Source organism: Rutilus rutilus, assembly GCF_951802725.1.
Source record: "Rutilus rutilus genome assembly, chromosome: 7".
Taxonomy (NCBI): domain Eukaryota; kingdom Metazoa; phylum Chordata; class Actinopteri; order Cypriniformes; family Leuciscidae; genus Rutilus; species Rutilus rutilus.
Genome location: NC_140221.1, coordinates 38,867,547 through 38,892,898, shown reverse-complemented (window position 1 = coordinate 38,892,898; position 25,352 = coordinate 38,867,547). Strand labels below are relative to the sequence as shown.

Here is a 25,352-nt window from a genome sequence, read left to right as displayed (position 1 = left end):
TCTCCGCCTTTTTGGCTCTTGGTTTACACACATATTGCCATTAATTCAAAGTCTGGTCCATATTGCAACTTATTCTGGCTAGTTAGACAGGAAGAGATCCAACTGTCTGACCAATTTGTAAAGCATGTAAATTACTTTGAAGGAACACCCACTCTACGAAGCTTTTTGTATATACAGTATATTAAATTTAATTGTTTTAGACAAGGAAAATTTCTCTCAGAGTCGGAGTGTTTCATAAATGTCGTTTGGCCCCACTTGGCTCTGAAACAGAACTGCAACTTCAGCTCAAATGGAAGAATGGCATTCATATCTCTTTATTATTTCCAACTTTCATTATTTCTCTCCAACATCTCAGAACATATGAACATTTGTTTTGGTAGCTTGCTTGTGTGTGTGTGTGTGTGTGTGTGTGTGTGTGTGTGTGTGTGTGTGTGTGTGTGTGTGTGTGTGTGTGTGTGTGTGTGTGTGTGTGTGTGTGTTTTCCTTTCATTTCTGGAAAGCGAGTGTTATGAATGTTCCTCTTTATTGATAGCGCTAACCCTGTTTGTGTAGTTCTGCCTGTCAGGAAGATGAAAATAAATAGCAGGAGCGTGGAGAAGATAAAACATGTGTTTAATTATTAATTGAGCCATTACTGACAGAGATTGCCTTTTTGATAAAAGGCAGGAAGCTGCTTCAGGGGTAGAAAAAGCAATTACTAAAGCTATCTTCCTCTTCCTCTCCGCCCGTCGTTTTGCTCTGTGCAAACAGAAAAACATACCCTGTCGACCAACCTATTCCATAAATTATTTTAATTTCCTTTCAATATTTATGATGTTTTAAATTATGATTCTGTTGTCATGTTCTATTTATATGGAGAGGCACTGAGCCATGCTATACTACGGTGGCTGTAACTATTATCTTAACTGGCGGGAGTTGTTTTTCTTAACGCGTTTCAGAAAATATTACATTTCGACATGTTCGTTTCCCTTTTCATTTCATTCCAATTTATTCGAATGATCGCACATGGTGTATTGATTTTGTTGACGTCTGGCCATTTGCTGAAATGCTGTCGGTTGCTGTGCATTTAAGCTGCATGGGGTATTGATATTGCTGTAGCTTTCATTTGCAGAGATTCGTTGGACAGTTTCTAAACCAATAATTTCTTAGACATAACTTAACCTTTCAAATACAAATATTACTAACTTGATTTTGCGGAACAGTGTCCAGAGGTTTCACTAGTATGCCTGTCAAAAAGACATTCCTGGGCCATATATATATTTGGTTATTTGGGTATTATGCCCATCATAGTATTTGTTGTACTTCCTTTAATTTATACTTATTTAGATCATTAAATCATTTCATTACAAGAATGAGAAACCCCATTGAGAATAACTGGTAAAACATCCAGCTGTATTATGGTAATGAGGCTTTTGATGGAAAATATGTTGCACATAAATCTTAACACAGATATTAAGTGAACCTATTTTCACAAGATTTACAAATTGTCTTTTTACCCAAGTCATTAAATGGTAACATTTGATGCTTACAGGTTTAAAGGAAGTGTCTTATACCTTTCAGTAAGCTTTCCCTGGGCTACCAGTCCAAGCCTGTTAAAACCATCCTTACCCTGTGCCATGGCCGCCCTGGGACCAGACGGGGATGGAGCAGCGCTCTTGAGATGATCTAGCAGCCCTACAGCGAGGAAAGCAGCTTGTAAAGTTGAGGTCAGGCCCTCTCAGGAGTCTGCCTGCATTTGCGCAGGGTAATTTTAGCACTCGTGGGCCAGCTAATGACCAGTTTCTTTCAAGAGTTGATTGCTGGAGCTCGTTTAACTATCCCCAGTGTGATCACTCCCGCTAGGGCTGGGATAACCATCAGTCTAGCTGCAGGGTAGCTGCATTTTTTTTAGCGAGAACGAGAATGCTTTTTATCAGGATGGCTAGAATAGGCAATGAATATCAAATATGAACGCTTGGCTCTTTACCGCCCGTTTGAAGGAGATGCCAGGATGAGATTTTTAACATTTTGTTTCATTGTGTCCTGTGTTTGAAGTCAATGCTATTTGCAGAGGACGTTGTTATCCTCGCTCGCAAAGCCAGATGGTTGTTGCTTGTGGCCAAACATGAATCTTGGATAATGTTCAGTCACTGGCAGAGACGAACTGCTAGACTGGATGGATATTGCAAACACGCTTGTAATGGATTCGACATTTCGGGAACCGGTTCAGAAGGATCTTATAAAGACCGGAATTCTGTGGCTGAGCACAGGAAGGAGGTTAAATGAACAGAATTCCATGACCAGGAACAATATGAAAGCTCTTCCATGCTTCTTGGAGTTCAAAGGACTTAGGCGCGCTTTAACGTGGTTGTGGTATGTCATGCTACAAAATAGTATTCAGGTTTTTTTATTGCTTTATTTGCTCTTTATCAATGCTATGCGTATTTCGTGTTTAAGATATGTCACGTCGCCATGGAAAGTACAAACACATGCTTCTGTGCGTTTAAGTTACTCCGCAGACGTATTATTCCATCTACATTCATCACACTGAAGTCTTGCAGCTCAGAGACGGTTTGTGAGGTTAAGCTAATTAGCCCTGAAATCAGCACATGGTAGAAAACCGCAGAGGGACGCTCTACAGCGAGAGACGTTGCGCAGAGATCTCGTATTTTATGTTCAGACAGTCGTTAATCGTTTTGAGCTACGCTAAGGCGCAAATACCACTCTGCGTGAGGCTCTCATCGCTGAAAAGGGAAGGAAAGGATTTTTTTTTTTAGAAATCCCAGTCTGTGTGGTCTTCTATTAATCAAACAGGCATCTTTTCCCCTTGCGCCGAGCACAGGATAGGCCTCTTAACAGCCTTCCTCTCCAGTGGCCCCATTCAGACCCAGAGTGGCTGTTATTTTAGCACCGCACTGGAGAGCAGCGAAAGAGTGGGACGCTGAACCCCGCTGATGTGTTGCCTTGCTGGGGAGAGACCGGATAAGAGGGTCCCAGGAGTGGATCTCGACTATGAAGAGCCATTTAGAGGTAGACCTTGCTGCCTCTCCTAGGTGTGAGGGGGCATGGAGAGCCACGATGGCAATAGATGTGGAAAAGATGAGCAGGTATCAAACAAGTCCTGCTTTTTGTGCGCTACAGCCAGTGGAGTTCATGTCAATTTTGTGATGTCATCTTAAAGTTTAAATTCTGAGAAACTCACATATGACTTGCATATAGTTTTCTTATATTTGTACACATGACATATGTAATATATGAAGCATGTTAACCAGGGTTTGAATTAAATTGGCCAGAGGAAATTCAAATTGGAATTTGAATCGGAAGGAAGAAGAATTTAAATACATTCAACAAGCAATTCATCATAATTTTTTTTAAAAATTTTTTATGTATTATAATGAAATAGGCTAAATTAAATAAACAAATTAGTTAAAATTGAAATTGTGCATCTTTTTTTACCTCTAGATTTGAAATCTCAAATTAATTGTGATTGGTTCACAACCCTGATGCTTTCATGAACTCAATTCACACATGCATGTTCCATGTTGGATTGGACACCCTAAACGTTATTTTTTATAAATCAGAGATATATCAGAGAAAAATACATTCAGTTCAGGTGTGAACCCCTGTAGGTTTGATAAGGGTGTGTTTTGGAGGTCTTCTGTTATGATTGCAAGTAAATTGAAAGCATGTCACAGAAGACAGTTTTGGTGAACATCTACATGGGCAGCTGTGGTGCTTTATTATTTACCCGAGGCTATGGATTTTCCTTTACTAACCGCCTGAATTTAAACCATGAGCAGTGAGAACATTAGAATGGCCCAAAGGTTCTTCAGCAAGAATGAACCACCTGGGTCTCCTTTCAAACCAGCTTTAAAATGCTCCTCTTCTAGGAGGCTTTTAGCTGGCCTATTTGCACTCAAACACTTTTGTAGGAAACATAGATAGACCTCTACTTGAAAGGTTGCTGTGAGTATAGTCATGAACAGAAATCTTTGAAAAGCTACACCTCATGCATTAAACCTAAACATTAAGCAAGCCCTTTATACTCATGTTCGCCTCTTTTAGTTGACAACCGTTTATTATGGGTGTTGTGTACCCAATGTTTCCAAGAAGATGGATTCTAGATAAGTGTAAACCTTGTAAATGTTCGGTTTTGTTTTGTTTTGTTATTAGAAAGAAATTGCACTCAGGGTCCAAAATTAACACTGCCAAGCACTAAGTACGAAAAGTTGACATTGTCAAGTAAATAAAACCCACTGATAAATCCATATGCTTTCTATTAATATATTAAATAATACATACAATAATATATTTATACTCTTTATTTTATATATATATATATATATAATATAAAATGTTCCATTACAAGCCACTCTGAAGTGGCGCATTCCATGCCTGTTCTTTTGTTCTTATAGCCACTATGACCATAATAAGGCAGTATGTTATTTCTTTGTGTATATGTGTGTGTGTAACAGGAAATTAAAGGAGACATGCATGTTTGAGCAGGTCCCCCTGAGCGATGCTCGAGGTCAGGACAGAGGGCCTGTCTCCATTAGTTTTACTGGCACACCTCCAAAACCTTCCTTGCCCCTTTCAGACTGCCTTTGTTACTTCCCTCCCCACTGTACTGCTTAAAGTCTATACAGATGGGTTATAGTCTGGCCTCATACGGTTTAAACTTCAGAAAGCCTGGTCAGAGTAGACGCATTATTTAATTTGAAGTAAACGAACAAGGTTGAAGTACAATAAATCCAGCATGTCATACTGATGTGTGTGAAACTTTTCTGAATGTTCTGTATATGTTGTCACAAACATCCAGTAAAAATGTATTAACTGCTTGATTTCAGATTCAGACTGATAACTTAAGTCTTTGGGGCTGATTTATTAGAAGAACTGGCTCAAAATAATGATTTCTTTGTGAATCAGACTATATTGGCCGTGCTGTATTTCTTTTTTTTCCATATATACACTTGCAAATGTCTGCAAAATGTTTGATCAACAACAATGTGATATTCATATTTTACCTCCATAAATCTGCTCGCACTGCTTCTGTTTAGCTTTAAAAAACTGACAGCCATCGGATACCTCTCCCCATTGTGTTTAGTCCTGTTCTTGCATGATTTAAAGCCTAAACGTAGTGTGTGTGTTTGCTAACCTGATATTTCCCTGCAACCTTATCCCATGTCTTTATCTCAGTGTCAAACCCACCTGAGGAGTCCCATTTGAGTTGACCCACAAGAGGGTCTCAGAGCTGTAATTTAGCCCGTGACTGCATGAAAGGACACGCTTGGTGATTGTAAACACTCAGATGTTGCCTCTTAAAACTGTCATACAGAAGTGATGCGTTTCTGAACAGGATTCTAGACCTCCTTCCTCCCAGATAATGGTGTTTCGGGCTTCTTTGGTTCGTTAAATACAGAAGCTTTTTGTCAGATGCTAGCCCTCGGACTACCTGAAAAATAAGCCTTTAAGGATATAGATTGAAAGATAAGATTGTGGAGTGACAATGAATGTTTTGTTTGGGGTTATTTCCCCCTTCAGTAAAATGAGAAGAGTTTTTCCAGTGCCTTCTGCGGTGCTGACGGAAATATATCTTTTCTCCTGTGATGCAATCTCAATTTCATCCAGTGTGTTGTTCGGGTGTTACAATTTCTAAAGGCGTTCATAGAAATGGCAGAATAATACGTGCCCTGTATGGTCTTTAATGAGATCTTCAAGCATCTGTGAAAGATTTCAGTGAAAAGGAGCAATGTTTTTATGCGGAAAACGTCCAGGAATGGAGGTAAACGGTCCATACAATGAGATCTTTGAAATATCCTCTTTTATCAGGGTCTGAGTCTGTTCAAACCGTTGGTCTGACTGTCACTTGACCCGTGTTCGTGTCATGTTCTTTCTTTAATACGTTTTTTCCATAAAGTCACACTATGAAAGATACAATCAGCTCTGCCTAAAGCCGATTATCCAGTTTAATTTGCCGTGAAGATGTCGAGATACTCTTCGCCTTGGTATGGCTGAATTATTTTATAATAAAGTCACAAGTCGAGTCATTAGGGAACAAAAAAAAAGCCATTTGAAAAACATGCATTTGGTCGTCCACATATATGCCCCTTCTTGTGAGGTTTGTGTGTGGGCGTGCATGCTAACCAAGCAAAGCGGTTTCCGTCCGATGCTCACTTTTTTTGACTGGAAGCGGTTAAGTGCAAAAGCACTTGAGGGAACATTATCCGAATGAAAATATTGACAATATGCCTTTACACCACCTTGCCACTATGGCCACAATGTCAAAACAACAAGTCAGGTGTGACGGGTAGAAAAAGGCCTGTCAAACTGGGATTGTTCCTGAGAGTTCACCGTGGTAGGAAAGCCAGTTCCAGGTACATAAAAAGAGAGGGGCAAGAAAGCACAAGAGCTCTTTCAGACCCATGTTATGCTACTTGGGCCGTTGAATGATTCCCATTCATCCGTTTCCCCTTCCACTGAAAAGTAATCAGTTACTTGCTGAAAGATGATATGATATGCACCCAATGTCATACAGGTCTGAAGCAGGTTCATGCCTGATAGCATTGTTAGAGAACACCTTTATTTGTGCTCTCCCATGGCAAAATGCTCGCTACCCCAAATGGCTTTCAACCATGTTGTTTGGCCTGTTTTTTTTTCCTTTTCATTCGCTTTTCTCCTCCTGTTTCACCTCCTGCTTTTCTCTGCAGCCTGTAAATCAGGAGAAAAGCAGCTGGCAGTGCTAATAGAGGATGCTCTCCTGCAGGGTAACAAAGAGGTATTGTTAGGTTTGTAAGGGCATTATGCGGCTAAATAAAGCTGACATGCTGAGGTGGAATTATTGCCCATGCTGAGCCTGGCGCTGCCCCGTGAAGCGAGGCTGAGAGTCGGATGGAAGGAAACCAGAGCCGGAGAACCCGAGAGAGAATGGGTTGCCATTCCAGAGTGTTCTATAATGACGGCTGTTCTTCTAGTCAGAATCATCAGTTCTTGTGCTCTTCTCACAACTTGAATGATATCCCCTGTGGTGAAAATCAAGTTTTTAATGGTGTTTTTAATATGCTTTCAGACAGACCATGTACAATATCATCAGTCAATACCATCGCTGAGTATTTTCTCCTTAAAACTGCACTATGTGCTAAATACAGTCTCAATAACTTCAAACCACCACTCTCTCCTACCGTCACAAACTTGTAACCAATCCCGTCAACGTGCGGGGCAGGCTTTTCATATCATTATTTCTAAAGGGATGCTGATTTTTAGAAGGCAGCGGTCTGAAACATTGTCTGTGTAACATTATATATAGTTTAGAAGGAACGCAAAGTTCTTTGTAATCACTAATATGTCACTCATCTCAGTTTGCGATCTCACACAAAGTTCTGCTATAATCAATGAAGTTGTCCACACTGCACAATGAATCTCTTATTTGTTATTTATCAAAATTACCACTTCAGTTAATCTGTCAATCCCAATAAACTCAAAATGGCCAAAATCACTATCTAATAAATCACTTATCCAAACCCTGTAGTGAGGTTAATCTAATAAGAACCAAAGTCATGGTATGACTTCTTCAGCTGAAAGACTTGATATTTGGCCATTTATGGGTGGTTCCAATATTTTGGCTTTTACTCCAAATGTCAAAGGCCGAGGAATCGAGATTTGTCTGTTGTATTGGCCAGCATACGACTGAGTCTCCGCTGATTCCAACACCCTTCTGAGCCGTAAGACGAATCTTTATTAGAGCAGACAGCCATTGTCTGCAGTCATCTAGATAATTGCAGCACTGGGTCCTCTTCTCTAATCAATCCAGACAGCTGCCGCCGTGCCTGCCGCGTTTGCCAACCGTGCAGCTCAAGCTAATTAATGAAATGATGAGCCGTTTGGGCACAACGTGGTACCACACAAACAATCTGGGACATTTGGAAATGCCCAGCCCACATCAGAGGCACAGATAGATTAGTGAAGAGCTTGTATTTTTATCGCCGTCGTAAAAATGAATGTTTCAGAAGTGCTGCATACTGTTAAGAGTAGGATTTCTTTTTTTTCATCCAGTAATGAAAATTGTGGTGTTTCTTGCTCCCCTTCATGTTGTTCTAAACCAGTATGACTTTCTTCGGCAGAGCAGAAAGGAGAAAATACGAAGACAGTGTTACATGCTCTCTTTCAGCTTTAATGAACAAGGACTGGCACTTTAAAAAGGGATGCAAAAGCAGTTCAGGTTGTTGTTCATTGATAATCTTCCTTAACAGTGAGTGTGTTTACATGCACCCTCATAATGCGATTAGAATGGGATTTTGGCAATATTGCGATTAAACTTTACCTCATGTAAACACAATACTTCGATTAAACTAATGCGATTAAGCTCATAATCGTAGTAACCATAATCACATTAAACTATGTGGCATACGCCGATTTAAATCGCAGTAAACAGGCATGTAAGCACATTCATCATGCGATGTTCATCACGGCGTCGAAAAATATCCAGTATGTCCATAAAAATGCTTTTTGAGTTTGATGTGAGTAGATTAAAACAATGGCCGGTAACATGCATACTGTATTCCTAATTGCGAATAATCAGAATAATGAAAATTGCATGTAAACCGGAGTGAAGACCTCTGCTCGTGCCATGTAAACATCTTACTGCGATTAAGACCTTACTCTGATTATTAGAAATAATCACATTATTTGTGCACATGTAAACATAGTTTGAATCATTAATTAATCATTTAGACTGATTTAGTGAATCGATTAATTTAACTCAAAATGATTTAGTCACAAATCACTAGTTCTCCCATCACCGCGTTACGGAGAGCTAAGGGTGGTTGACAAGATTTTCAATAAATAACCGTTTTAAGGTTGTTTTTCACGCAAAGCTATTGTATGGTTTCCGAAGTCAAGTGGACTACTTTTATGGTACCGTTATGTCCTTCGTGAAGCTTAAAAGTCCCTATTCATTGCAACTGCATTGAAAATAGTGACCAGCACTGTCTTCAGAGTTTCTTAATTGTGTTCATACAGGTTTAGAACAACATGAGTATAAATCATGGCAGAATTTTCATAGTAAAGTTTCTATTAACAAAATGTCTTTTCTGATAACTATGCAACTCAGGGCCAGTAAAAAGAAGTAAATCATTTTGTTTCTTACGCATTTTCCCCCCTCAGTCTTCGTTCTGTCCGTCAGTAATCACGCGTGGCATGGAACAGGATGGCATATGCCGTCTGAGCCATATGGGCACAGTGTGAGTCTGTTCCCAGCATGGGGAAGCAGTGGTTCATGGAGGGCACGGAAAGCTTCCAGATCTCTGAAATGAACAGTAGGTGCTCACAGATTTTCTGTGTGGCTTCACCAGCCAACATGTTGCAGCTTAACACCCGGAACGCTCTGGTGCCACCTTGCCCTGTCCCGAACAGAGATGGAAATAGAGGACCAATGTCTTTGCACCAGCTGTCATTGGCCCTTAAAATGTCTTGAAACACACAAGACTGTCTTTGCATGTCTGTGATCTCTATATGGGTGTGTGTGTGTGATCGTTTCGTTATATAAATTCTATACCATACCATTAAACAAATACGATTTGAAATCAGGCATCAAACTATTTTAATATATACTGTAGACATTTTTTTTATTTTTTATTGAAACCCATTGAATACTAAAAATAAATAATAAAACGCCTTAATTTATTTTAATGCCTTAATTTAAAATTAATTTATCACATTTTGACAGCCGTGAGACAATATTCCGGTTTATAATCAACATTTCTGAAGCCAAAATCTCTTTCATCAGCTAGAGGAACCCACCCAGTTGTGATTTAGATGTTTTGGCATTCTCTGTTCTTTGTTGGCACAATGAAATGCAGATCCCAGTGGATTTGACTGGTAAAGAGGAGAGAATTTCCTGTCTGGATGCAGCTAATCTGTGAAAAGATGACAGCTCTCCATGCAGCACCTGCTCGCAAGATAAATTCTTGTCTTATTCTGTTTGTTGACTTCATCAGTTGGAGGCAGCTTTTAGTGTGTTACTTGTGGTTTTATATCTGTCTTTGTGCATGAGTATTAATGTTTGTTGTTTGGCACACAGTGATGATGGAGAGATATACCACAGGGTTTGCAAGGGAAATGAGCTCAGAATGTGTAGCGTTAGGCTTGAGTTCTCGCAGCAGAAGGCAGTGCGGTGTGTGAGTATTTGCAATAAGCATCATTGGCCCCTGGTCATTTGGGAGAATTTGCATCCCCTGCTGCCTTATCTTAAGACCCTGTTTGCATATGAGCTGTTTTTATTACATATAAAACAGAGACAGACTAAGACGTAAATCCATAATCTCCCATTTGCATGTGCAACAGGAGACGGTTGAGAATATTGTTGTAAGGGGGGGGGGGCTTAATAGTCTGGAAATAGACACAGGCTGCATCCCAAATCATAGTATGCAACATTAGGATTAGTGTGTCCTGATAATGTCTTGATGCTTTGTATTTTAAAAGTATGCAACCATGAATTCTTATTGTGCTATACTTAACCACAATCCCTCAAGCTGCAGAAGAGAGTTTATTTTCAGTGTCTGTCACTTTATCTGTCTGTCTATCTTTCTTCTTTCATTCTATCTATCTATCGTTCTATCTGTTGTTCTATCATTCTATCTACCGGTCTGTTTATTTATCTGGTGTTCTATTGTCCTCTCTTCATAAGACCTATAAACCTTGAAAAAGATTGTTCAGAACTTTCAATCAAGGCTTTGTCTAGCCGAGATACAAATGTAACTTTTTTTGTTAAATATCATAATTACATATTTGTTTAAATTTTGATTTATTTTAATTCTTCTTCCCTACACTGTAAGAAAATAATCTTTAGAAAAACATGTCTCATCAAGTTTATGGACATTTCCTTCGATCCTAAAACACAATGCAATACAATGGGTAATTCAAAATGTGGGGAAAACACCTGTGGAAAAAAACAATACGGAAAATTCCTTCAATTTAACAGTATTTTACATATTTTAACATTTTATCGTGATGTTTTTATTATTTTATTTATATTGTGACGTTTTGTAGAGTGTACATTCAAATTCAAATTGGATCCTATTTGCTACCAAGCACTTGACAATATAGATTATAGAATAAATGATCAAATACATTTTTTACTTTATTTCTTACTTTAAGTATTTACTTGCTATTAGCTATTCAAGTGCCTACTATACATAGATTAGAAAAGTGATTGTAAGACTCTTTTTCAGAACACCGGAAAGAATTTCCTCTGGTAGCTAAAGCCATCTGTCTGCACTTTCATCATGTCGGTGTGTGTGTATAATGGGGAGAGTACGGCAGCTCTCCAGATGTTCTAAGACGGCTGTCTGAGCCTGAAATGAGTTCAGAGGTCAAGGATATCTTAGTGGGACAGCTGTGGGGCGATGCTGGGGTCACCCTGCTTCTGCTAGAACCATCCGTCATGAGAACACACACCCCTACTAACACCGGTGGTGGTTCCTACCGCAGTAGGCACGTGTTGAGCCCAGAGTCCCTTGAGGGATCGTACCATGAGAGAAGCAGCAGGGGGAGAGGATAGATCAATAGTCTGCTGAAGTGTCATCTGGTGAACAGGGATGCCAACACATCCCAAGGGAGTGTCACTCTCTCCTCAGAATGCGACCTCTGACCTCTACAAATCTGTGGGTGTTCCTGAGGGCGCTCTTGTCTGTGTGTCTAATCGCCCTACTGTGATTTCACTCAGTCTTAAGGGTCTCTGTTGTTGCCTGTTTTATTATACAGATTGAAAACGCTGTTCTGTTCGAGGCTTGAGAGAACTGTATGGCATAAAATGGCATGGCAAGAATTTGAGTGCTTGTTAAATAATTTAAATGGTTATATTTGAACAAACTAACCCTATTTATTATTATTATATTAGAATTATATATAATAATTGTTTTTGTTTTGTTTTATATTTATGTTGCTGCAATGTGCTTACAAAATATATTGTTGTTATTGTTATTATTATTCATTTATAATATATATTTATTTATTTATATATATATATATATATATATATATATATATATATATATATATATATATATATATATACTCATTTACTTATGTTATTTGGTCATTTTTCTGTACCATTTGTGCTATGGACATGAATGATCAAACACTTGTTAGATATAAATGTACTCTTACTTTTCTTACTATTCTTAGCTATCCTAATGACATTTTTGCCTGGTGGAGGATAAAATGGGTGAAATGGCTAGTAAGTAAATGGCTAGTAACCACCTAGCAGCTCCCTAGATATACCAATCCACTGAAACTACTCAGAACACCTAGCCAGCAATAATCCAAGCCCATAGCATCATCCTGGCAAAGTTGCATGGGTAAGCTGTAAAAATCTACTCCATGTTCACTCCGTGTTGTGTGGATTTGTTGTTAGCGGGCACACTCACAACACTGACCTTGGTGTTAGATAATGAGGTCTTGTTTGTCTCAGGGAAATATTTCTGCCCTGAGGCCTGTCAGTTGTCAAAAACAAAAGTTAAAAGAGTTACAAGTTTATTTGGCACCGTCTCCTCATTAAAAGAATCCTAAGGAAGAATTTCAGGGCCAACAGTCACAATATGGAATGTATTGAGAAAATTGAAAGCCATACATCTTTAATGTGGCAACTTGCCCTATCCATATTCTGATGCGTCTACAGTGAGGCTGACATATTAACAATTTACCACAACCAAAAATTGACAAGAATTTCTCAGGTGACACGCACAGCCACTGCCAGAAGCATGACATCACACTGGTTCGTTTCGAATGACATTGTGTCATATTTTCTGCGAAATGATTACGGCCTCACTCTAGACTGGGAAGAAGCCTCTTCATTACATACAGCAGGCATCCAGAGACATTCACAGGGCACTTTTTTAATGAGAAAGAAGCCAAGCTTGTATGTCTTGTCCTGCCTGCTGGCTGCCATTATGACCCATTAGAATCATCATTAAGAGAAAGCGCAGGGCCCATTGTGCCTAAAGTGCCACGGACTGCTAGCTGAGGAGCCTGACTACCACTGTCCGCTTTCACTGTATGAACGTGCCTCCGAGACTGGTTTCCAAGGCAACGTCACTGACGGGCAACTTATTTCTTCTCTGCTTTGAAGGAAAAGGCAGCAAGACAAGGTTATCCATGAGTGCATCTGTTTAGACCTTTCCAAGTGATTGGGTAGAAGTTCTCCCTTTGCGCTAATCTTGTACGAGGCTCTGCCCTTCAAATCCTAACCACTGCCGTTCCCAAAAAACCTTCAAAAGCCAACCCAAAGCTGCAAAAAAGGACAAGCTCCACCACCTACACACTTAAAAGGACAATTTTCCTTCTAAGAACATGTTCTGTTTGTAGACTCGGGCTCATTTATGAAGTGCGTCACATTCGGCAGGGGAGAAATATGTCAAGAACTCGAGCTAGCGTTTTTATCCTTCAATTATTGGTGGCCATTAATGATTAAGTGGTATGTTAATACAGCTCAGATATTCCATTAGGAGCGCCGGTCTGAGGTTTTAATGGCCTGGGAAGAGAGTATGTGTGCTGCAAGCTTTCAGAGTCTTTGTTTGAGGTTGCACTAAGCTGTTATGAGTGAGGACTGCATTAAATGGGCTAATTAGTGGCCTTGGGAAGATATTGTCTTAAATTACTCCCTACCTCTCCATCTTTCCTTTCTGTGTTCTTTTCTAGCACTATTGCCAGTAAAAATAGGCATATGTGATTGTTGAAACAGGTGTTTGCTCTAGGAATGCACCAACATCTAGATTCTGGTCAATAAGCAATAATTGGCTTATATTCAAATTCTATAATATTTTGTGTAAAACATTTATTCAGATTAGTGATGGCTGATATACATTTATAAATATTATATTTATATGTATATGTACACTGGCTGTTGTATTGAATTTGGATATTTATAGATGATTTTATGGTGAACCCCTTGATTATTTGACAATTTTTTTACGGTTTCACTTTATTTTGACGGTCCCTTTAACACATTCTGTTGACTATAAGTAACGTTGCACCTACATGTCAACTAACTCTCATTAGAGTGTTAGTGGAGTATAAGTAGACTGGTAAGGTTAGGGTTAGAATATGTTGACATGTAGTTGCTTATAAGTTACTTATAGTCAGTAGAATGTTTTTTGGAGGACCATTACAATAAAGAGTTCGCAGATATTAAGCAGACAGTCTACTAATACTCTAACGAGAGTTAGTTGACATGTAGTTGCAAAGTTACTTGAAGTCAACAGAATGGGACCATCGAAATAATTTGTTACCACTTTTACATTTTGAAACATTATAGTCTCTAGAATGCTTAGTGTAAAAGCTGCTTTTTTGCACTGCTCTCTGATTAACTGTGCAAAAGCAGAAGTTCCTCTGTACAAAGACTGTGGCAGTGTTACTGAAATCCCTGGAAATATCTTGTGAAAAAGAGAGAGTGAGCTAGGGGGACTCTGAAAGACCAGTATAAAGGGTGCATGATCCCTTTTCACAGCACAATTGAAACATAATTATTTCATGGCAGACTGTGTGCTCTGTAAATCTATGAATGGGAACGGCATTTAACTTTAATTAGCTCTGATTTATTCATTCTGACTGGATTGCTTGCAGAAAATTGGATCATCTGATTATAGTCAAGCATGAAAATGACCTGATTAAACACTTCATAAAGCCCATGGAGAGAGAAAGAAATACAGAAAGAAAAGGAACCTGGGATAAAACGATAAAGGGGAGATAAGAGAGATGAGGCACAGAGAGGAAGACAGTCAGACAGATGTGGATGTATTTGGTGTCATGGTGTATGCCAGCATTATGCACAGTGAGCAGAGAAGGCATCGCAGCTGGATTCTGTTCACCCTGCTGCAAACTAATGGATGGATTGGCAAACCAATCCCACGCTATAGGTTACATGTCTTCAGCTGTGCCAAACTGCATGCACATTTGATTTGAGATGCTTGCATGCACCTGAGCCACAAAAAAACAACCCTGTGGTGCTTTCCCTGTCCTATGGTGTCGACTAAATCCACTCAGTATGGCTCAAATGATCTGTTGCTTTGAGGGGGTGTTTTGTATTGAGTGTGGTTTGTGATTTGTTTCAAAATACTGTCAATAAAGGCAGGATTAAGGCCCATTCACAGTTTAAATAATCATTCTAATTCTATGAAAATCTGGAAGTTCTTTACCACAACTATAATGAGAACCTCACAGAGGAATGATTGATATCACTTTCAGAAAAAAAATGTTTCCCATATGATGAACAATAAAAACATTGACAGCCAATTAGAGTCTATCCTGAGCATTAGCTTGAGCATTTAAAGCGGCAGACAACGTAACTGCAATGTGTACTTCTAATTAACAGAACGGTATCGTGCGTTTGTATGGATGCTGATGTAGTTATAGCTATCTTAATAGTTATCGCTCTCGGTGTGAATGAACCTTTACAGTTGAAGACTACACTCTTTACCCCAGCTACATCAATTAAAGCATCTAAACTGCATTTGACATCCGAATTAAATATAGTGACTATTAAATAAAAAATAATCTCTGTTTTGTCTTTCTTTCTTTCTAGTTACGCCAACGAATGAGAATCTCGGGTCCAAAACTTCCAGCTCGACCAAAGTGTCTGGCCTTCAGCGTAGCCAGGAACAGAGTAACGACGTTTCGTTTGTCCCGCCGATCTCAAGTCCGACTCCTGCGTCGCCCCCTACGGGGTCTCCTGCCCCTGCTGCGGCGGCAGCCCCCCCGCCTAGACCTCACCCTATCTCCCCAAACCCTCTCAGTATCAAGAAGGAATCTGTGCCCCATATCCCCACCCCTCCCCTCCTGAGGAACCAATCACATTCACTGGAGCACAGACTCCCACCCCCGTCACACCACAGCCGGCCAATCATCAGTCATCATCATCATCCTTCGCCTTACAGCAGTCTTCACGACATCAGGTTAGTAATATTTGTTTTACTCAAACTGTCCTCCTCGCTGAGCATTAAGACAATATAGACACGTGTCCTCTTCCAGTTAGATTTGTAACATCTTTAGTTGATTAGAACTTATTAATTATTGCCCTGATGGTGGAAATGGGTGGAATTTTTTTTTTTTTGTGAAGTTCAACAACCAATTTGTTTCTAGTTCCTAGTTCCTAGTCACCTAGTCCCTGTTTGTTTGCAAAAAAAAAAATTAAACATGAATTGGAATATACTTCAGATATATTTTAATCAGAAGATTTTTTAGGGGTGCTAATAATTTTGGTCAATGTTTTGGAGAAAATCATTGATTTGATAATGTGATTCCACAATCAAATGTTTATGTAATGTTACGTTTTCCTGTCCAAAAAAAATCAAAATTTATTTTGTAATAAAAAAACAGAAAATTCGACAGTTATATTTAAACTTCATGACAGCTTTAAGTTCATAAACTGTCCTAATATGAATATTGTTTCTTATAATCCTGTCTTTCCTTTGTAATCACAGCAACAACCCTTCCAATCTTCCACCCAAACACCACCTGTCTCACTCCCCTCATCACCTCCGCGGCCTCCCGTCTCCTGCTCCTCCACTTCCTCTCTCCATAGCCGGTCTGCCTTCCTCCCACTACTCCCTTCACTCGCCCTCTCACATCTCCAGCCATCCGGCCATGTTCGCCAACCCCGCTACACTGCCTCCTCCGACCAACAGCCTGGTGGTGCCAGGACACCCTGCCGGACCACCCTATCCAGGTAAAAAAATAAATAAAAATCCCCTCACTGAGATGTTAACTTTTTATGGTGTAGTTTTTGACAACCAGTAGGTTCCGTCAGTTCTGCAATATAACAAATCGATAAAAATATTGAATTTGCACATGGGTGTGTATACATTAGAGTTTACGCTGCACTAAATAATGCTGCAAATCCACTGATTTCAATTTGTAAAGGTGCCTTTCAAGGATGTAGAGGAACAATTCAAATGTTTGCAGAAGTGAAGGTGCAAAAATTTAAACTTTTACTCTGACATCAGCATCCAGTGACCAATGAGAATGGAGGGTCCAGTTTTTACCAACTTTTTACCAGACCTGTAGAATACATTTAATGCATTTCTGTTCCTCAAACACTTAGTGCCCTAAGAGTGTGCTTTTAAATGAAAGGTATGTGATACCACAAAAATATAAACTTTTATTCATCTTATGTATTACATTTATCCCATTTTGAAGACTTAAATTAGCATATTGTAATACTAGCCTTAGATTTGCACGAATTTGGTTCCCACAAATCTAGTGACTGTTCCTGCAGTCACTGTACTTTAATTGCTCGGTATAAAATTCCTCTGCTTGTTGACAAATAACCCGTGTTAAAGACAGCTTTACAGGCACAGTATTGCAGTAACAACAGAACTGCCCTTAAATCACATTCTTTTCAAGATTGTTCAAGTGCGAGACGAGATGAGGCACGCATCAGAGGTCAGCATGTGAAAAATTTGACATATCCAGTTTGTCCAGTTTCTACAGTATATGATACCTGTAATAAAGAAGGATGTCAGCTACACTGCTCTTTTCTCATATCTGGATCCTGTGCCTCAAAAAGGCACCTTTTGACAATTATGTCAGTTTTTAAATGCCTTGTTTGATACAATATGCAAAAAAAAAAAAAAAGATAAATTATAGCTGTCCTCTCCATCTCTGCCTTTCCTTGTACGGTAAGTGTAATATTTTTGTTGATTATTGGCTTTTAGACGCCAATTCCAGACAGTTTAGTGCGACATGCTGATCGAAAGTATAGAATGACAAGGTATTTAAGAAAAAAATAGTATATTTTAACATGCAGTTAGCATCTACAGTGTCATCCTTTCTTTAGCTGCCATCACCAAAAACATATCTTAGTTTATTGTAAGAAACCAAGTGTAGACTCTTAAATTAAAATTATATATTGATGTCTTTTAAAAGCATCAAGCAAGTGCTCAAAGATTCTTTTTTAAACATTAAAAAGTGTCTTAAAGGAATATTTTACCCAAAAATGAAAAATTTGAACGCAAACCTGTATGCATTTGTTTCTTTTGGGGAACACACTTTTTATTTTTATTTATTGTAATACTTACTGTCAAAATTCCACAGAAGAAAGTAATTCATACAGGTTTGGGTGATGAGGGTGATCATTTTTCCTTTTGGGGTGAACTATCCCTTTAAGTCAGTGTAAGAGTTTGTGTATGTCGAGGCAAGTGTGTGTGTGTTTTCTGCTGAGGTGACTCTCGGTTCTCTCTTGTCTTTAGATACCAGCCTGTTGATATCTTTCAACCAACCAATCATGTATTGCCAGCCTCATTCGGGGATTCTGATTGGCACATTGTCACAGGCAACTCTCTTACCTCCACCAATGAGTCCTCACGTAGAAAACCCTCACACCTTGAATTGGAGAAACAGAGAAAGCCAGGTGACTACCCTCTTTCGCTTCTTCCTACCGCTGTTGTGAAAACTCACTGGCCGCCCTTGCCTTTTTTTTCTTTTCCCTCCCGTGTCTTCCCCATCTCCCCCCTTTCCCTCCTTTTTCCCTTCACTCTCCTTTCTTGCAGAGCATGATCTTCTGCGGCAGGAGCTGAACAACCGCTTCCTGGTTCAGAGTTCAGAGCGAGGTCGGGGGTCGGCTCCAGGGGCGACAGGGTCGCCGTTGGGCCCTGTGTCGCTCCTCCGGGCTGAGTTTCACCAACATCAGCATATGCACCAGCACCAACACACGCATCAGCACACCTTTACGCCTTTCCCTGCCAGTCTGCCCCCGGCAGCCATCATTGGGCCGCCCACTGCACCTCCAATGGTGCGTACCCCAGCCAGAAATGTGAGGATAAGTAAAAACCGGATAGATTTTACTCCCTCCCTTACCTCCCTATTCCCCCTTAAAATTCTCCAACCTATTTAAAACAAGCCCTTTCTATGCGGCCATCGTATTCTTCCAGCAATTGACTCTCACTATCGTGTTGACGTTACTGAATATCAGCATGGCCGCATCACAGTCGTGCTGATATTCAGACTAACAGCACGAGTAACTTATATTTGGCATATATGGCACGTTATTTCGTCTATTGTTGCTCCTTTCACCAAAAACAGTTCAATTTAAGGGAGCAACGCACAGACTGGCAGCCTTTTTGGAACATTGCGAACACTGACAAGCCGACTGATGCAAACTGTGAAGCGGAACGGCGTTCATCCAATCCTAATAGCGCACCGGAACTAATTGTTGTGTAATAAGTAATAGAGTTTACAACCCACTACTGAGGCTTAAGGCTTATCATGAACCAGGCCAGATCTTAAACAGAGGCCAAAGGGTTGAAACAGTTTTACAGCACCATCTCAGTGACATAAGCGATACCCATCATCCTAACAAGATAAACATTTGTCCCATGACAACCACAAATATTGTAGCTCTTTCCCTAATAAAAACCCTTTTTGCTGCCATGTTGACATGCCGTACTCATTGCGCTTTTATAGTGTGAGCCAGAGATGCTTTATTGCTTTCATATGAGCAGAATGGTGATGTTTCTGAGTGCTGGGGGCTGTTTGAGAAAAACAGGAGGCAGACAGAGTCTTATGGCGTGACTGAGGTACAGACAGAACTCATTCTATGTGACACATTCAAAGCATGCGGTCAAAACATAATGACCTCACCGCAGATGAAAGTCATGACATCAACGGGGTTGTTTTGATAAAGCGTAATTGCTTCCGTGTGCAAAGAGGCTATTAAAGGCAAACTTTGGCAGCCTGTAATCAGATAAATTCAGCTCCTCAAAGTTAGCTAGCCATATAAAATGCATTCAGATTTCTGAAACGTATTCAAACAGGAACGAGAGTGTCTTATCTGCATACTATCGCTGCTGTCGACCAATCCAAAAGATATTATGTCAGAGTGCTAGATGAAAAGTAAAGCATTTTTGAATCATGGATTACCATCTCCAAAGATTAAAATCTGTTTGCATATTATCTTAAAACATGCCATATGTTTGTAGTTTGCTGTTTGGATTCTTTTGTGGGTTTCATCATCAGAAATTGAAACACTGACTGAAATAGCGATGAATCTGAATGCTGAATGACCTTCCTCGAATGTTTTACGAGATGCAAGTCTTGTTTGCTGAGCTGCTATTGTTGAATTTCTTTTAACACCATGTGATTTAAATGTGATGTTTTCTACTGACAAATACACTGATGATTGATTTCTAAAGCATTTGTGCTTGGTTTAAGAGTCTATGCATAAGAAAGAAATGTTGTGTTTAAATTTTTAAGTCAACATGAGATGAAAAAAATAACCCAATTTACTTCCTTTATGCATGTTCCTGGTCTTATTGTGCATAATTCATTGGTGTATGTTATTCCAAAGAAGAAATATCCTTCACTGACAAAGGAAAACTACCTTTTGTTACATTCGAAAATGTGTCCGTTCAGGAAAGTAAAGTGGGTAGCGAATGCCATTTCATGTTGACTTTGAACAGTAACACACTTTATATAATGTCTTTCTTGTTTCCTTTTCTTTCTTCCCTTCCTCCTAGCTTTTCTTGTATAAAGATTTAATTGTTTACAGATGTAATATTGAGCCTTGATTTGCCAAAGCTGTTTGTCATAAAGCTCCGACACGGCCCAGGGGCTGTGAATTATGAAGCGCTGTTTTTTTTTTATAGACTACTATAAACCTTTGCTGTATTTACTCGGCAAGTGTTAACCATAAAGCAGGTGTGCGGCCCTCAGAAGGATCACAGAAGTGCAATTGGAAGCCAGATCAGCAATTTTCTCAGCCAGGGCAAACTTTTGTGTTTGATTTAAGCTAATTATCACCACACGTTCATACAATGCAGGATAAAAGCAGCTTATGCACGCTGATCTGTTGGAATATACAGTAAAGTCTGTATCATAAGTGGGCTGTGGTTCAAGATATCTTGCTTTTTATAGAAACCACACTCTCACACAAGAGTTTATCCACTTTTGTTACCATAACCTGAGACATAAGATGATAGGCTTCTGTAGAAACAACACTATATAAGTGGGTTTGTAAAGGATTTGTATGTTAATGTAAAAGAAATGACTTGAATTTGGAGGGCTAAAAACTTGAATCAGTTGAATTAGAATGACACTTGTTTTATTAACATAATAGTAAAATGTAAAAAAAAAAGTTTAGTATAGATTTTATTTTAAATGTTTATGGACAAATTTTAAAACATTATGTATTTTATTACAATGATTAAAAAAATGAAAAATTATGATTAAAGCTATGACATTATTTCCATCATATTTTATATAACTGTCTAAAAATGATCGTAAACCATTACAGCCGTTTCCTGACTCATCAAATACAGAATACAAATTTTTCTAGTTGCTATCCTGTAGTTACACTGCTATAGTTACGCTCAAATTGCACTGTTTAACTAGAACTTGACTTGAAAGATTTACTGTTCTATATGTATATCTAAACTGTAAAGGAATGGCACGTCAATTTAATTGGAAGTGAAGGGTGCCTTTCATTTGTTTAGCAATCTGGTTGGACTCTTTTGTGAGTGTGTTCCCACACTCCGAGTCGGCTCTGTGAACCCTGTGCCAGCTGCGGCTGCTGTGGTTTTCTTTCATGTGACGTTGAATGGCTGTTTTACTGTGTAATTGTTTTATTAAAAGGGTGTAATTTATTTGAGCTTCATCTGCTATTTATTTGACTATGTAAGCACACTGCAGTAAAGCTCTCTCATGTTTTTGGTCACAGATGCCTTTGATTTTAGTTGATATGTTTTTAATTTACGCTCTCTCTCTCTCCCTCTCTCTCCCTCTCTCAGTTCGACAAGTACACCCCAAAGCTGGACAATCCTTTCTTGAGACATTCAAATGTAAGTGACAACTTTTTTTGACTGCATTACCCTTGCTTTGACTGAAGATGAATCAGATTGTCAATTATTTTAACTTTGAGACACATGCCTATTTGTAAAGTTTTGCATGTTTGTTTTTTTTCTTTCGTTTTTTCCAGTTCTTTCCCTCCTACCCGCCAACAATGCCGGGCATGCCTCCATTGCTTCCACATTCAGGGCCCTTCAGTTCGTTGCAAGGCGCCTTCCAGCCAAAGGTTAGACCTTAACACACTTCATGTGGGAATGTAGACAAAACTGTTTTGACTTGAGCAGAACGAGAAAGAGAGCGTGTAGCTGGTTCGAATAATTACGAGATTAAGACATGGCCCATAAAAGGCTGGTAGTGTGATCACACAGATGTGAGCGTAAGAAGAAAAAATAACGCTTTCTACAGGTGCCATATGAACCTGAAGATATTTCTGTGAAACATAGGATTAGTCCATTCTTCAGTTATGAGAATGGAAGTTAAATTTCCTCTCCAACATTTTACAGGATGCACCGAAATACATTTTTTATGGAACCAAAATTAAAGTTTTAATTTAGCCAAAAGAAAAATCCAAAATAATTTAAATTAAATTTGAGAAATTATGGTACAGTATTTGAACTCGGTATGCTGTTCAGGGTGTCGTGATCACGGGAGATTGACCAGTCATAGAACAGTTCTTTCTTTACATATTACCAATCTAGCATCATTTTTGGTCACAAGAGCTTCCACACTGTTAATGTTTACCTGTGTTAGCTTATCAACATTGTGTTCACAAAATAGATGCTGACACAGTCAAAATGTAGCACCAGAAAGCATTTACTGTTTTGGTCAATGATTTCATCCCTCCAAAACTATTTTGGACGAAACGGATTTTTTCTGCAAAAAAAAAAAATTTTCGTTGACAATTTCATTGCATTATTATTCAGGCTTCCTAAATTTTCAAACTATGGTTGCTTAGAACAGATCCATCTGAGAGAGATAGATTTGAATCTGGGATGGCTCATGTCTCAATCCCGTCCCCTTCTCTCCATCCCAATAATTTCCTGTCACATCTTTACATTTGCTGATAATAAAAGTGACAAAAAAGTCATAAGAAAAAGGGGTCCAGATACAAAGGTGTCAATTAAAAATGAACAGTTAACCTCTATCAAGGTATTTAAAACATTCCCTGTGTATCCCCTGGTATTGTTAGCATTACATTCTCTGTGTTCTCTATATTGAGTAGAAATGTGGCATGTCCCCTGATCTAGAGCCCAGCCTCACCTCACCATTAGTATTCAGAGTGCTCTCAAATCCCACACAGCTTCATTTCCAGACAGATGGAGAAATCTACCACTGCCACTTTCTCCACTAATGGATTATGCAAAGAGGCATAGGCTCAATAACCTGCTGGAGGCTTTTGTGTTAACTTAAGACTTAGCACTGTGGTCTTAAGCAGGGTGGTTAGTGTGCGTGTGTGTGTGTCTTTGCAATGTGTGTGTGTTAGATGGATTTCACTCACTTGGTGTGTAATGGTTTTTACCTGGCACTTCTCAAATAACTCTCACTATTATGTTAGCTACCAGTCAAAGGTAGAGCGAGTCTGGAATTTCCAACAAGTATGAAGTATGTTTATTAGAATAAATGACTGTGGCATCCATGAAACCTGGGACTAAAGTGAAGTTTTAAACTTTATGCTACACCCATGATGATTCACAGATTCCTGAGCTGACATGTTTCCTTTTAAAACATTGAGTTTATAGGCTTATATTCTAATTAAATAGCCGAAAGGCTTTAGTTACATGACATCAATGAACCATGATTTGCTCATTTGCTAGTCATTTTTAAATGCATATTTCTGCAAAAGGTTACAAGCCACAAAACCTCTGTATGAATTTTGCAAAATTCTAATTTGGATAAGCTACAGTTTTTTTTTTCTAGTTAATCCAGTTTAAAGATTAAGTTGTTTTCTGTGCCAGGTAGACATTAGTCATCACACCAAGCAGCCAAAAATGCAGTGCAGTGTAATATCTCTAAACAGTTCATAATTGTCAAACAGTAAAGAAACAGACCTCAGTGTCCATTGTTCCATTAGCTTTTTCTAAAAAGGTCTTCATTTTCTCTTCAGGCCTCAAACCCTATTGATGTTGCAGCAAGACCAGGAACGGTCCCGCACACTCTCCTTCAGAAGGACCCGAGGGTAAGCCGTCCGCTAAGAGATTAGCCATTACAAACTAATGAGGATTGTGGTGTTTTCCGCATTTCATGAACTTGAACTTTTCTCCATTTTCTCTATTTCTTTTCCTAACAGATAACAGATCCTTTTAGGACTTCAGTAAGAGTAAGCATCAAATTTTCATTTTCCTTCAAATCCCTGCATGTTACACCTTAAATGCTTCCGCCTTTTTACTAATGCTTTGAAATGTCTTCTTCGCTCATGGCAGAAGCCAGGTAAATGGTGTGCTGTGCATGTTCAAATCGCCTGGCAGATCTACCATCATCAGCAGAAGATGAAAGTAAGTTCTCTCGGAAATCAAGAAAAGGACTTTTCCTTGTCTCTTTCTTTAATATTGTGTAGTCTTTAGTGTGAGCGAAGAGTACAAGAATGCATAAGTACACTTTGTAATCTAACTTAGTAATTTTCCCTCATTAAGGAAGGTTTACAAATAAAGAAATAAATAATACTTTTTAAACGTTGTACACATATAGTCACATTGAATATAACCTCAAAATGACGTTTGTCCCTTAAAAGCAGATGCACTTGGACCCGCATAAACTGGACATGAATGGAAAACTTGATCTATTCAGCCGTCCTCCAGCTCCAGGCGTGTTCCCTGGGTTCCCTTACCCTCATGACCTGGCCAGACCCCTCTTCTCATCAACAGGTGTGTGAAGAAAACTCCCAAAGTTAACATGAAATCAAACTTGACTATTTACTCTCAGTATACATTCCTAGTCTCATTATGCATAAGGTTATGCAGAAAATCAAATCCTACCGTACAGTTTTTTTTTTTCTCATTGAATGTCCTGTAAGATGAGTAACAAACGACATGTCAGGTAACACTTTATTTCAATGGTCCACTTTAAACATTCTACTAACTATAAGTAACTTTGCAACTACATTAGAGTATTAGTAGACTGTCTGCTTAATACCTGCCAACACTTTATTGGGATGCTTCCTCAGCAGATATTCTACTAAATACACTGTTACGTTACATTGCAACTACGTCAACTTATCCTACTAATCCTAACTCTAACACTGTCTACTAATTTTCTAATGAGACTTAGTGTAATAGAGTGTAACCATGTCATATTTACTTTAAATTCTTGAGATGAAAAAGATTACAGTTTTAGATAAAAACATTTGCAGTTGCACAACGCTTTCTGTAAATAATTCCCTTTCCTGCTGTTATGGGAAAGCCTGATGCTGAAATCTCTGCTAGAACTGACCACTTTAAGATATTACTTATATAAAAGCAATTTTTATTTCACTTATAAACTATATTTATAATCCAATCAAGATAGTGCCCTCAAGGATTATTTATATCTTATCTTGCAAATTATAC

At 38.9% G+C, this 25,352-nt stretch overlaps 1 protein-coding gene across 14 annotated transcripts in view; it reads left to right on the top strand.

Annotated features, from left to right (window-relative positions):
- fbrsl1 (fibrosin-like 1) overlaps positions 1 to 25,352 on the top strand; it is a 308,761-nt gene that overhangs the window by 277,149 nt on the left and 6,260 nt on the right. For 10 of the 14 annotated variants that reach the window (XM_084413325.1, XM_084413316.1, XM_084413317.1 and 7 more), the window contains 9 exons: positions 15,554 to 15,923; positions 16,452 to 16,696; positions 18,519 to 18,781; positions 21,753 to 21,803; positions 21,941 to 22,036; positions 23,915 to 23,986; positions 24,098 to 24,127; positions 24,231 to 24,302; positions 24,539 to 24,671. In XM_084413325.1, the coding sequence (XP_084269451.1) occupies positions 15,554 to 15,923; positions 16,452 to 16,696; positions 18,519 to 18,781; positions 21,753 to 21,803; positions 21,941 to 22,036; positions 23,915 to 23,986; positions 24,098 to 24,127; positions 24,231 to 24,302; positions 24,539 to 24,671 (1,332 nt within the window). Of the gene's footprint in view, positions 1 to 15,553; positions 15,924 to 16,451; positions 16,697 to 18,218; positions 18,380 to 18,518; positions 18,782 to 21,752; positions 21,804 to 21,940; positions 22,037 to 23,914; positions 23,987 to 24,097; positions 24,128 to 24,230; positions 24,303 to 24,538; positions 24,672 to 25,352 lie in introns of all 14 variants that reach the window. The other 4 variants (XM_084413318.1, XM_084413315.1, XM_084413322.1 and 1 more) reach the window with 3 other exon arrangements.